This window comes from Amborella trichopoda, chromosome 11 (assembly GCF_054954075.1).
Source record: "Amborella trichopoda isolate Santa Cruz 75 chromosome 11, AtrichopodaSantaCruz75HAP2 v2.0, whole genome shotgun sequence".
In the NCBI taxonomy this organism is placed as follows: domain Eukaryota; kingdom Viridiplantae; phylum Streptophyta; class Magnoliopsida; order Amborellales; family Amborellaceae; genus Amborella; species Amborella trichopoda.
This window is the reverse complement of record NC_142346.1, coordinates 633,157-646,872: the sequence shown is the minus strand read 5'-3', so window position 1 is coordinate 646,872 and position 13,716 is coordinate 633,157. Positions and strand designations below refer to the sequence as shown.

Sequence of the window (13,716 nt, the reverse complement as noted above, 5' to 3'; positions counted from 1 at the left end):
CTAGACCTAAATCTGAAAATATAATGTGGGACCCAAATCAAGACCTGAACCCGGACCCGAATAATATTCGGGTCCAAGATTTGGAGTTAGACCCGACCGGCTAAGTCTCTTCTTTTTTTTTTACCCATACGTGGACCCAGGTCGGGTCTAGGCCGAGGTCCATTGCCATTAATAGAAGGAGATTAATATGGCATATGCAAAGGGAAACTATCATATCAAAGACTCAAAATTAGAACAGCTCAAAAGTCCCATTAAAACATCATCCAAATTCAACTAAACTTTACAGCTCCCTATCAAATGTGTATGTGTTAGTCACCCTAACCATACATCAATTCTTCTTTAAGTTAGACTAAGACGAATGAAAATGTTAGGATAACTGAAGCATAATGAAAAAGAAAGGGGAAAACCCAACAACTTCTCCTATGCCACCTGTCTCTCTTTATTCACCAGGTAAACACATGTTGATATCGGTAGAAAGCATAGGATCTACCCTTGTAGATTGAGAGCCTGACCAAGCAGTTGGTGAATGTAAAGAAGTTAAGCTTGGCTTTGTAATATTTGCCTGATTGTTAGCAGTTGGGCTGGGCATTGACTTATTGGTGGTGGTGGTGTGAGTTTCCTCAGCTGATGGTGGTGGTGGTGTCATGTGAGACAGGGGGACAGCTGGTGTTATGCCACCTTGAAGAAGGGGAGAAGGGGTGGAGGATTCCATCATATGCTTCCTTTTCTGATCCTTTTGACTGTTTGGTGTGAAACTTCCCACCACAACCTGGTATCATCATCATAAGTGTATTAGAATGGAAAATTGTAGTTTATGCTTATTGAGAGAGAGAGAGATGAATGCCCTAGCAGGCCTATGGATTATGAAGTTCATGTGCATTCATGGAGAGAGAAAGAGATGAAAGCCTATGTAAATATGTGGATTGCGATTGCGAAGTGCATGTGTACGCATGGAGAGAGAGAGATGAAAAGCCCATGTAAATATGTGCATTGTGAATGTAAATGCATGTGTATTCATGAAGGGACCCGATTTCTTTGCAGCCAAGCCCATATACATATATGGAGAAATGCATGCCTATTAATAAATCTATTTTTGAGATAGAGTTTTGGACTTAATTTTTAAGAACATGTGATCTCTACCATGGAGATCATAAATATGAAAAAATAAATAAATTTTAAACTTAAATATTTTAGACCGTTAATTTCTATTATTTTATAAAAAAAACACCTACTTACATCCATCTTTAAGATGGATGCTTCACACTTTTTTGACCTCATATTTGATCATGGGGTGCAGCCCGTGTGAAACAATTTTCCTTCATGGAGAGAGAGATGAAAAGGAGACGTAATTATGTGGATTGTGATTGTGAAGGACGATTATTTATGGAGAGAGAAAGAGATGTTAAATTGAAGAGTGTGCATGCATGGGATATGCACTGATGAGAATGAATTGGACTGTGATCAAGGGAAAATTGTCCCACCAGCATGTCAGTGACTTAGCAGTCACCGCCCAAACCATCAATTGGATTACGATGACTCCCATGAATATACTGTTACCATGATACTAGATGCCGTACAAACACCAAGGCGATATACTCCGTGACCCTAACGCATCAAAATCACTCTGACCCCGTCGGGCGCCGGGTTCAGATCTAAAACTTTGAGACTCAGATGAGTCTCATCGGGTCACGGACCTTCTTACGTGATTTTTATAAGGAAAATTGTAGATACCTCCCTTGACCCTGGCTTGCTTGGCATCCCCCATCTATAATACTTTGCATGCAACACTACTAACTCTAAAACATATTCTTTTTGCACCCGCTCCAAGTAAAAGAGTACTTTTTTTTAGGATAAATATGCCTCCTTATAATGTATGTTTTTCTTACCCATCTTGCTTTTTTTTAAATGATGTATGTCCAGTATGATGTGTGTCAAACCAGCTTCACACTAGAAGTCGGTTTGGCATATTATGCATTGGGCCAATATTATTTTAAACTATGTGGAGGTCCAAAACACAATGTGTCAAATTGGTTTCATTTTAAAAAAATGTATGGGTCTGACACACATTACGGAGGACTTTAAAAAATAAAGCCACTCCAAAACAATTTAATTTTTTTTCTTTGAGAAAAATTTCGTTGGAAGGGGGTATGTTTATCATAAATAAAACTACTTTTTTTTACTTAGGAAATGGATGAAAAAATTAACAGTTTCAAAGTTAGTGGTGCAGTTTACAATTTATTTGGGGGGATGGGGGGAGGGCAAAGGCCTAGAAATTAGGGTCAAGCGGGTATCTGTAATTTGTTCTTTTCCAGACTCGCTCAAGTCTCACAACTTCAGGGACCCTCTTATGCAATTTTCATAGAGATTGCTGACTCAAGCTCAGGACCTGGCAAGTCCTGAGCCAGTCCAAGAGAAGAACCACTCAGTCTTACTTGTATTGGACTAGCAGCAAGTAGCAGACCAGCAACTCCACCACCGATGACACGGCCATCAGGGCCAGCTAATGAGATACTGATCCCACCTGTTCGGGTCCTTGAACCCCCATTATCAGCAAGCGTGAATGAACCAGACAACGACAATATCTCGAACCGGCCCTGCAAAAATATAGAAATAAAAATATTGTAACTTTGAGCTTTAAATGAAGTAAAGATGGGGAGGTATGTTAGCTTTTGCAAATCGTTCCGTATTCCTATTAAAGTTGCAGCTTAATGCTATCTTTTGGCAAAGTTGACTCCAGCTTTGAAGAAAAAACAGGGTTCCACTATGGAGTAATGATGGCTAAGCAACCTGCTTTTAAAGTTGTCTGCTGACGAAAAGAGTAAGCCAGTTGGAAAGAAATTACCGACTCAATTGTTTTAAAAAACGAAATATAATGAATAAAGAAAAAGAAACTAAGACCTTACAACGACATCAATAATTAAGAAAAAAGGTTTATATTAGTATCAAAATATATTGTCTCAGCACCAAAAATCTCTATAATGGGTTAAAAATTTATTTTCATCTCTAACCATAAAATTTCTAGATTAAAAAGTAGTGTATCAAAACAGATATATGAACACTTAAAATTCTTTAAAATTGCCAGGATACTTAATGAAAGGTAAATGAAGTAATTAGAAAACATTGCACGTCATGTCCCTACTGATGACGGGTGAGATAAGGAACCCACAACTATGGGTGCCAGTCTAGCAAAGAGTGGTTGCATATGAAAACTCATCCGAGTCCACTTGGACGCGGCCCCTTGCCAATCCGAGTACTCGGATATTGGGTAAAATAAAATAGAAAAAATTATAAAAACCCCCCCAAATATACTATCTATGCAACTTAGCTCCCAGCTAACTTTTTTTTACGTTTTTTCCCACAACCACCTTTCTTCGCAAATACCCACCCAATCCAAACAAAAAAAACTAAACTACCCCTCGCTCGTGGCTTTTACCCACGACTCTCTCCCTGTCCGTTTTACCCGCACGCTCCAGCAATGGAGAGACTCGCTCCAACAATGAAGACACATGCTCCAACAATGCAGAGGGTCACTCCGGCAATGAAAACACGCGCTGCAGCAATGCAGAGGGTCGCTCCGACAATAAAGATACACGCTCCAACAATACAGAGGACCGCTCCAGCAATGAAGACACACGCTCCAGCAATGCAAGGACTGGCTCCGGCAGTACACTTTCTGGAGCCACCAACACTCCGACGGTTGAATAGGTCGCTCCGACAATGAAGACAAGCGCTCCGGCAGTACAAAGACACGCTCTGACGGTTGAACTGGTCGCTCCAACAATACGTTACTTGGGATCGCCAATTGATGTTTTTTTGTATGGGAAGGGCATTTTCGTTCAAAAAATAGGGGGTTTTGCTAAGAAATGTGATTGTGGGGAAAAAAATGAGAGGAAAGGTTAGCCGGGGGTAAGTTGCATAGATAGTATACTTTGGGGGGTTTGTAATTTTTCAAATAAATATTCATAAAAAAATCAAAAAAAAAAAAAATTGTTTGTTTTTTTTTTTTGCAAAATCAATGTATAAATATTGTATATGTGATTTTGATTATTTTATGTGCCAATTTGTCGGTGTTTCTTGTCACGTACCTTATTTTTATTTTTTCCCTTTGTCTAGATCTATTTGAAATATCACTCGACTTTTCTTAAAGATAAAGTATATAATGAGACCATTTACCTTTGGTCAAGATGGTCATAATTAATCTTGACCAATCGATGTGAAATTGGGTGGCTACAGTAATTTTATTGACCAAGCTCAAAATTCAAAAGAAATTTTCTCAAACTTTGTAATACGCCTAAGTTATCAGATTTCACATCGGATGACTATAAGTAATTGTGATCTCTCTATACCACAGATAAATGTTATCTTGTAGTTTAGTTTGCCTTTTACTTTCTTAAATCTATCTTCTATACATTTTTTTATTTTTCTATCTTATCCAGACTTTTTATATTATTTATAGTTTAGTTGGCCTTTTACTATTTTTTAAACAAATTTTTTTGTTTTATTTTTTATTTTTTGGCACTTTTTGGGCCCGAACACTACTCGGGCGAGTTCACTGGGATTCACATAGTAACTCAGCTCAAGCAAGGCCCAAGTCCCGATCCCCAGACGAATTTTCAAACCTTGTGATGCAGGGATAAAATAAAATTGGAACAATAAAAATCAATTAAAAAAAATCGTTGATAGAATAAATCGTCTCTCAAAGTCTGCAAGAAAATCCACCCCCAAAAACAAAAGTCTACAAGAGAATTCACCCTAAAAAAACAAAGTCCGCAAAAGAATCGACTCCAAGATCTTATCACAAGATCTCAACTTTATTCCACTTTCATCATTCTCTGATCTCTTTACAATGAGGTACCTCTTCCCCTTTAACTAAACTTCAAAAAAATAAACAAATAAAAAAAACAAAAAACCTCTTTAACTTGTCGAAACCCTTTCCTTTATTTCTCTCCTTTACCTCACGTGCCACCTCTCTTCCCCCTATTTTCTCTCTCATAAAAATTAGGCACCATATTTGTCCATCTTTATCTTCCCCATATCTAACTCCTTTATCTTTCTCCTATTTAAATACACCTTTAAATCTCTCACTAAATCTTTTAAGCAACTTTTAAAATAAGATAACTTAAAACGAAAACTAACTCACGCCACCTTTCCCAAAAACCATTCCTAAAAATCTACATCACCTTGGGTCCAAGTATGAGCATTATTTTCAACCATATTTGAACAAGTCTTAATGATGTATTTCATGTTTTCACAGCATAGTCCTCTCCACAGGAGCATTTCAAAATGGTGGATTGTTCTTTTAAGATGTAATGCATAATAGAGTATACCATAGTAAATATGTAGCAAACCAGTGTTTGAGAAGGCAGCGCTTTCAGGGGTGCCAAGGCCGGGTCTGAGCCTAAAGGTAACCACCTAGCTCCTTGGCCTAAAGCGGCCCAGGGGAGGTCAAGGTGCTGCCTAGGTAGCCAAGACACCCAACACTAACCCGACATCAAATACCACTGACCATTACAAAATCATAAAACAGATTAAATTCTTTCTGATATGCATTGCCTGTTCTTCTTGGAGTAATCTCTCACCAAACTACTAGTCAATGAAGATCTATAATTAATGAAAAATTGCAACGAAAAATCAAGACGTTTCGTTTTGGTCTTGGTAGAACATATAAAGCATACTTTGAGAGCATTAAACAACACACAAAAAAAGGCCTTGGCAATTCTAAAGCCAAAAATGCAAACTACCATGACATACCTCATACGTCAAAGTCCCACCAGATGAACCAGGTTGACGAAGTGTGACATTGGAAATCGCTCCATTTGCAGATAGAATGCAAATAGATCGAGGGCCTTTCTGTGAGAATGACAATATCTTCGTCGCAACATCCTAAATAGTCAATTACCCAAAAAGAAAAAACATCCTAAATAGTCAGAAAAACACAAAAAAGAGGTTCATAGAACAAAAAACTACATGTCCATTCAATTCTCTGGTGAAGAAATAAGTAGGAGAAGTATCAACAGAGATCCCCTATATCTTTAGCTATTCTAACTGGTGGCATATAATGACAGTAGGGGCTTTATGTAGATAACAATCAGTAGCAAGTACTAACAGAAAACACATGCTTGCCCCATGCATATCTTCATAAAAAAGATTCATAGAATAAAATGTTCTGCACTTTCATTTGTTATGAATTGGATAACATCCATGGATAATTTTATGTGAAAACAAATCTATAAAAATTTACTACTTCTATAAGCAATTATCCAATTCATCTTAAAAAGAATAGCCTACTAGAAGAGACATAATTGCATACTACGCAAGAAAACCCATGACAGCACATCAATTCACAAAGAAAAAACAAGTGACGAAGTAGGGCAGTCAGTTAAAAATAGGGAAGCAATATAATAAGCACCGAATTGATCAAATAACCTGCAGGGATTAAACAACTGTATTGCAGGAACCTGTATATATATATATAGTAACCAATGAAGACCACTTTTTGTTGAGCAATATTTGCACATAATTGTATTTTTATTGGGTATATACTATTACTTTTGTGTGTTTCCATCAACCAATTATGAGCACTTTTTTTTTTCTTTTTCTTTTTTGTTCTTGGTATTTAGGTTAGTCATTTCATTATACTTAGTAAGCCAATTCGTTAAGGAAGATTGTTCAATCTATTTTGAAGTAAAGAATAATTGCTTTTGAAACCAGATTACCTACGAAAAATCAAACACTCATAGCAAGCTAGCATAGCAAGCTAGCAAATTCATTGGTATAAAAACAGTGGAAGATAAGCAGCAACATGGCACAAAAGCAACATTCTAGAGAAGTATTAGAGAGGTTATACTGCCAAGTAACCAACAGAAACTTCGAAATAAGCTAAATTAAAAGTTGCAGGAAGAAGAAGGGAAAGAGCTAACGATCACATGAATATGTTTTGAATAGTGATCGGTATTTCAATAAAGTTAACTATTGCAAATCCTGGAATATCATGTGTAGAGATTGATGGTCAACTTATGGAAGCTCCCCTCACACATCCACTTGGACACTACAACAGAATCCTTTAGCGCATTACAGCTCGTGTGATTTGAGGTTGTTTTACAGTAAGAATCCAAAGTCCATGCTTAATGGTTATGCAGATGTTGATTGTCATACCATGATGTAGCAGAAAAAAGCAACTAACAGTGATCCTATTGAGCATGAATGAGGAGTACAAAGCATATATATGTACAAAAACAAGAAAGAATGTATCCAGATTTCTCAATGGAGATGGATTTGAAGTTTAGGCCAGTGAAATATACTTTCAGTCAAATAACCATAGCACAATCTATTCAGCATCAAACGCACTTTCCTACATGAGGACAGTTAATAAATAAGTCTTAACACCAATTAGTTCAGGAATGGTTCATTGAAAACAGGGGATATCTTGTCGGCAAAAGCACACAAAATTAGGTGTTATTTTGCCCAAGAACATGTTTGCCCAAGTTGAAAGAGGCAATAATGGAATAATGACCTTTCAAAACAAAACATTGCAATAGAGAAGTGCAAGCAGAAACTAAGGGGCATATTTGAAAACTAGTGCCTTGTTAGGATAGAAGATAACAAAATAATGTCATTTTAAAAGATAACATCTCTAGATAGTCTAGATCTATGCAGTAAACTCTTGAGTTATTAACTCAAAATTTGAAGAACTTGTTGATGGATTTAGGAATCTATGAAGTACATGGCAGAGCTCAAAAGCCATACAAGAGTAAATGTATCATGAATAAAGCCCCAAAGCAAATAAAAAGCCTTCGAGAATACTACAAACACTAAAGACTCAACATTTTGTATCTTCATTATAGAATAGTTTTGGATGCCCATAAAAGCTGTAGAATAATAAATTGACAAGAATGACTAAATTCTCCAGATGCTAGAATATGATCTCAATTCTTCCAAAGAGTTTATGTATACACAACTTATTATTCTCAAGGAGAGTGTAAGAGGATGGGGCTGAAAGCTTGAGTAGAAGCCCTAATTGGCTGTGGTTGTTGATTTCTTGTGTTGGCTCTCAGGTTTCTTCGGAATCAATTCAACAAAATCTCCACTACACCCAAGTCATTTTAAGCTTTGAATTTGATAGGCGTTGGGTCTGACTTTTAGTGTAGCTGACATCCAATCTGGCTAACATCCAATCTAGCTGACCTAGCTCGTCAATCCAGTAGTTCGAAAAGAGCCCGAGATTTCAATATCGGAGAGATAGAAGGAGAAAGACCTAAATAAAATAGTGATTTGAACTCCATCTATAACTGATTGAATCATCACTCTTCAAGGAACTTAGAGGCACGAGATAGTCACACTTCTTTTAAAGTGTTCAACCCACTTGACTTAGTAAAAATAGAAAGGTACAACAGGGTTTTGGCAAGCAACTCCCGGGATACAATCAGCCTCATGAATCACAGATAAGTCTCCAAGGTGCACTCTCAAGAAACTGCTGAAATCACAACCTATGTTTGCGCTCTTGATCTCAGTTTAACAGAGTCACCCCGAAGCTGAAGTCTAAACTTGACTTGAAATTCTCAAGTTTCAGGATTTCTGGTTCTGCCTAATAGGCCGAGGTCTCTATACCATAGTACTGAGATAGATACTTGTCAATCCACTTTTGCCAAAGGCTGAGGTTTAGATACCAGAGTAACAGATAAAGGCGAAAGTCTAGATACCAAAGTAAGAGACTGTAGTCAGAAGGCTGACCCAAGATGTAATGTCACTTTAAAATTATCAGAATTCTAAAAAAACATCCTCCAAAATGAGCAGAGAGGTGGGGGCTTATATAGAGAAAAATAAGAATGAGGGGGCACATCAAGGTGACACATGGCACATGTATGGACCACGATGTCTACATTCATAAGTCCATATTGGTCCACACTCAAAAATTGTGGTCCAATGAACTATGTTAATAAAATAGGTGTCATGGTCCCGAGACCGCAGAAAGATCCACAATCCAACAGTATGGTCCCTATCAAGAAAACCAACCAAAATTGTCCGAACAAATCTCTAAAAGGCAACTTTTGTTTTGAAATATCAGTTTCCAAAAAATGACATCTTGCATTAACTCCTTACTCCTTAGAGTATGGGCGATATATTTCCTATATTTGGATGCCTCGCTAAAGGGATGGATCTTAATAGAGCAGAATGACAGACCAAGATTTATGTAGCCGACCCCAATTAGTTGGGAAAGGCTCTGATCATGATGGATGCAGACTTTGGTCGATGTTGATTTGGGTGTAACGTCTAGTGTAACTTAGAACAATGGTGAAGTATTGAGAGAGCCTATACCTACTTAGAGACTGTAGAGAGTTCACATAATAGCACTCTAATCCGATCCAATCCCCTTGAGCAATACACACCATGCATAGATTGGAAGCCTGAATATCAATATTCCTGTTCAATATAGTTGACAGCCATATGTGACACAGATGAATAATTTTGGACCAAGATTCCCTCTGAACAAATTAAAAAGGAGAACAAGAATAAAACCTTATTTTACTATCACCGAGAGATTATGAAGTTCATTAGTAAGGAGTAATGAACGTGGTTATAGCTTAAGACAAGACAATGATTTAAACAAGCATGATTTTGTTTCAACCTTGAGCTGATGCCATGCTATGCAGGTACTGTGCAAGCTAATTCATCTAGGAATTTGGGCATGGAAGTCAAGCCCATGATGTTTTGTAATGATGCTAGCATTTCCACCAAAAGTTTCCGATAAAATTAGGAAGTCCTTTCTTAGAAGACAAGAACCTTATGTTGCACCAAGAAAATTAATAAATCTTTTAAGTAATTTTGCTTGAACCCACAATCATGATTCCTCCCCCAACCCCGACAAAAAAAAAAAAAAGAACTCTGCAACCAGTCCATTATATTGAACAAACCATAGTGACCCACAGACCACCACAAAGAGAACACAACACAGTGTGCATATAGAAACTTTCAACATGCCATTAACCAGGCCTTTGCCTAAAGTGGGAAAATCATTTCACAGGGGAAAGGTGTCCAGGTTTTAAACCTACCTCATTTAAACCAAGCTCGCCTTTAGAAAATATAAATAAATAAATACAAATCAATGCATCAGGAAGAACTTGGCCACAACAGTTCCTAAGTGAGAGTATTCTCCGAAACTAAACACTGCCTTTATACAGTTTAGTAGACAGGTGTAGAATGTAGACAACATGTCTACAATTATTACCTTCTCTCAAACTTTTTTAACGAGGGTAAAAATATTCTCACAACGATGATTATAAGCTAAGGTACTAGGATGAGACAGAGAAAACAATTTACATGATCAAACTATAAAAATGATAATAATAAGATCAAACAATTCTTGAGAGACCATTTGGAATGCAAGTAATCTTCAACATGAGTTAGCAATAGAGGAAAAAATGAATATGGAAACTTGTATAGTTATATAAAATCAACAGAGTACCTCCCCTGTTGAAATGGTGATGACATGAGGTGTGAAGTTCCCTCCGGCTGAGTTAGCAACCCACTCTCCTGCAAACAAGATGTAATATCAGCAAGAATGAACCACTATGCCCACTACTAATACCACTAAATTAACCTTACAAAAATGAAGTACAAAAAACACTACTGTTCCCAATAATGAATGGGGGGTAACAATCATTTTCCAGTCCAACAAAAAGGCAAACAGACTAAACATAAAAAAAATGGCAAGAAAATAGTGGTTAATAGCAAAAAGGCCACATGTTTGCGTATATCAAAACATATAAAAAGTTCAATTGTTTGGGTTTGGACACACACACACACCTTGCCTTGCTAAGTAACAATGAATCCATATGATATGGAGTACATAATAAAGATAGCAATACATCAATGTGGAAAAAAGAACCCAAAAGAAAGCACACACTTCACAGCCATATGTATAATAAAAGATGCAAATCAGCTTTCATCAGATCAATTGTCTAAGAGAATACATAAGGCAACCCTTATATCCAATGAGGGCCTAAACATCTCAGCTTTTCCAGAAAGCCCGAGTTCAGGGCAAGAGCACTGTGCTCTAGCAGAGGTCAGACAGAGAAGACCCAAAAGCTTAGAGGGAGATTACAGGTCAAATAGAAGAGAAAATGAAGAGATTAAGCAAAACTATGGTTTGAAGTTGCAATTGATAAAAGTTAAAAACCTTTCAACTTTCTCTAAGAAGTAAAGACAGGGGGCAAGAGAAATATTCTAAAGAAAGCTGGATCTAATTGCACACATCCATTGACTACAAACCATGATGCACAGATTCATGAAAAATAAGTAGGTGCAAATCTTGAATTATTAGAGGAAAAGGCTCCATGAACTCACCATAAAGAGTAGGGAAACCACCTTGATTGTTAATTTGGAAAAATTTTATATAAAGGTGAGGCCCTAAACAATCAAATTAAGGTGCACCTCAAAATTCACTAGAAGACGTTTCGATGCCCAAAAATCCTCAAATCGATCATCTTGATGTCAAGATGTATGGATATGAGAAAAAATGGATTTCAAGTCTTGGAAATAGTGCATCTTATAATGCATTTTCTACACCATCAATTTTCAAGATTTTCAAGTGTTCATAGATCCGCTCATTTTAAATCTTATAATTAGAGATGAAAATAAATTTTCAGGCTATCACAAAAATTTTCCATACTGAAACGACATCTTTCGATACCATTTGAATGTGCACCTTTCTTTGATTGTTTAGGCCCTCAGCCTTAATACAAACCACACCCTTTTAATTTATCAGTTTAACAATCGGTGTGGTTGTTAAGAAATTCAATGAACTCCCTGGTTAGTACACTTAATTTATAAAATAATGGATCTGAGTTTTATTTTTATCCATGAAACAGCCAAAAGACCACCATTTTATTTTCCAAGGATGCTATGTAAGCACTGAGATTTTTAACACATTTAACTCACATTTTCCTTATGTTATTAGTAATTCTCTCCTTTTCTCTGCTATTTTAAGGAGATGATCATGCCACAAAAAAAGTAGAAAAGAGAAATAAGCTCCACAATGCAGCAGAAAGCCCAGATAATCACAAATCACCAATCATCCAAAAACAATCTAAAATGAAGTGAATATCACTTCAGGTAACCATGACACATAATTCTAGAAAAACCAGGCACTAATTTCCTGAAATGAAGAAGAACAAAGAGAAAGAGCGAGAGGAGAGTTGATTGTAAGAAGAAGAGAGAGAGAGAGATTATTTCAAGGAGAGGGACAGATAATTTTACAAGGAAGACGAAGAGACAGATAAAAAATTGATTTTATGAAGAGAATTGTCATTTTATGAAGAGAGATATGATTTTATGAAGAACAAGTAAGAGAGATAAGAAGATAAGGAGGACGAAGGGGAAGAAGAAGAGAGAGAGATGATTTGGAGAAGAAGAGCAACGGAGGGAGATAGATGATTTGAAGAAGAAGAATAAGGAGAGACTGAGATAGATAGAAAGAGATGATTTAAAGAAGAAGAATAAGGAGAGATTGAGAGAGAGAGAGATGACTAAAAGAAAAAAGAAGAAGAGAGAGAGAGAGGGGTGGGGGGAGGGAGGGAGATGATTTTAGGAAGAGAAAGGGAGAGAGAGAGAGAGAGAGAGAGAGAGAGATGGTGACGATGATTAAGAGAGAATGAGAGAAATCGATCGAAACAACGAGTGAGAAAAGAGACACAGAAGGAGGGAGGGAGGGAGAGAGAGAGGACCATGGATTTTACACAGTACCTAGAGTAGCAAGGAGTTGCCTCTTTCCAGATCCAGGTGGCCGCCCTCTACCCCGCTTTGAAGAGAAGAGAAAAGGAGAGGAAGGTAGGCTAAGCTCATTGTTATCCTCTGGTGTCAAAGCCAGAGCCAAACTCCCATCTGGTGCGTACTTCCTGGGCCTTCCCCTCTTCTTCTTCACTGAATCCGACGAAGAAGAGCCCAAGTTCCTCTCTATGCTCATGCTTATCGCCATATTCATCACCTGAGGTAAAACCTTACTAGCGGGTGACTCCATTAAGCTACTAGGGTTTTGATCGATTCCACTCTTCGCTGTTGGTCGCTGAGGTCCTGCAAACGAAGAAACCGCTCTTTCTCTCTCTTCCATGCATGAAAGGAATCACAATGGAGGTGAGGATGAAGAAGTAGAGAGAGAATGTCTTACGCCATGCCTGGAACTTGGGAGAGAGAGGGTTAGAGAGAGAAAGGCGCCATGGATTGAGATTCATTCTCCATTTTTTTTCCCTTTTTTGAAGGTGGAAATGGCGCCACAGCTCCCCTCTCTCTCTCTCGCTCGCTTGCTCGCTTACTCACTTTTGTAGCGCTCAAAACCTTTCTCTCTCTTCACTCTTTGTCCAAAACTCCAACTGCTTTTCTCTCTCTAAAATTGTCCCCTTTCTCTCTCTTCGGTCTGTGGTCCATGCCCTTTTCTCTCACTAAAATTGTCCGAAACCCCCTCTCTCTCTCTCACACTTTCTCTCCTTTCTCTCACTAACTTATGCGGCCTCTCTCTCTCTTACGATATATTCATCTTTTCTTAAACATCTATATGCCCTTCAAAACTATCAAATAACCACTATACCCTCGAGCGGGAATTTGGACATGGTTCAATGACTCGCGAGTCAAACTGTAAATGCAGTCATGTTTCTATTTTCTCATTCGAATATAACCCGTGTTATATTTTCTCGCTCATACTTTTTTATTAGGAAAAAGTTTATA

General features: G+C 37.5%; 1 protein-coding gene across 1 annotated transcript; it reads right to left on the bottom strand.

Annotated features, from left to right (window-relative positions):
* Positions 1-229: 229 nt before the first annotated feature.
* Positions 230-13,499, bottom strand: LOC18441462 (AT-hook motif nuclear-localized protein 1). Its single transcript, XM_006851692.4, has 5 exons — positions 12,742-13,499; positions 10,463-10,530; positions 5,752-5,883; positions 2,433-2,594; positions 230-769 (listed from the first exon to the last, which is right to left on the bottom strand). The coding sequence occupies exons 1-5, from the start codon at positions 13,103-13,105 to the stop codon at positions 440-442; spliced, it is 1,056 nt and encodes a 351-aa protein (XP_006851754.1). The 5' UTR covers positions 13,106-13,499; the 3' UTR covers positions 230-439.
* Positions 13,500-13,716: the final 217 nt, after the last annotated feature.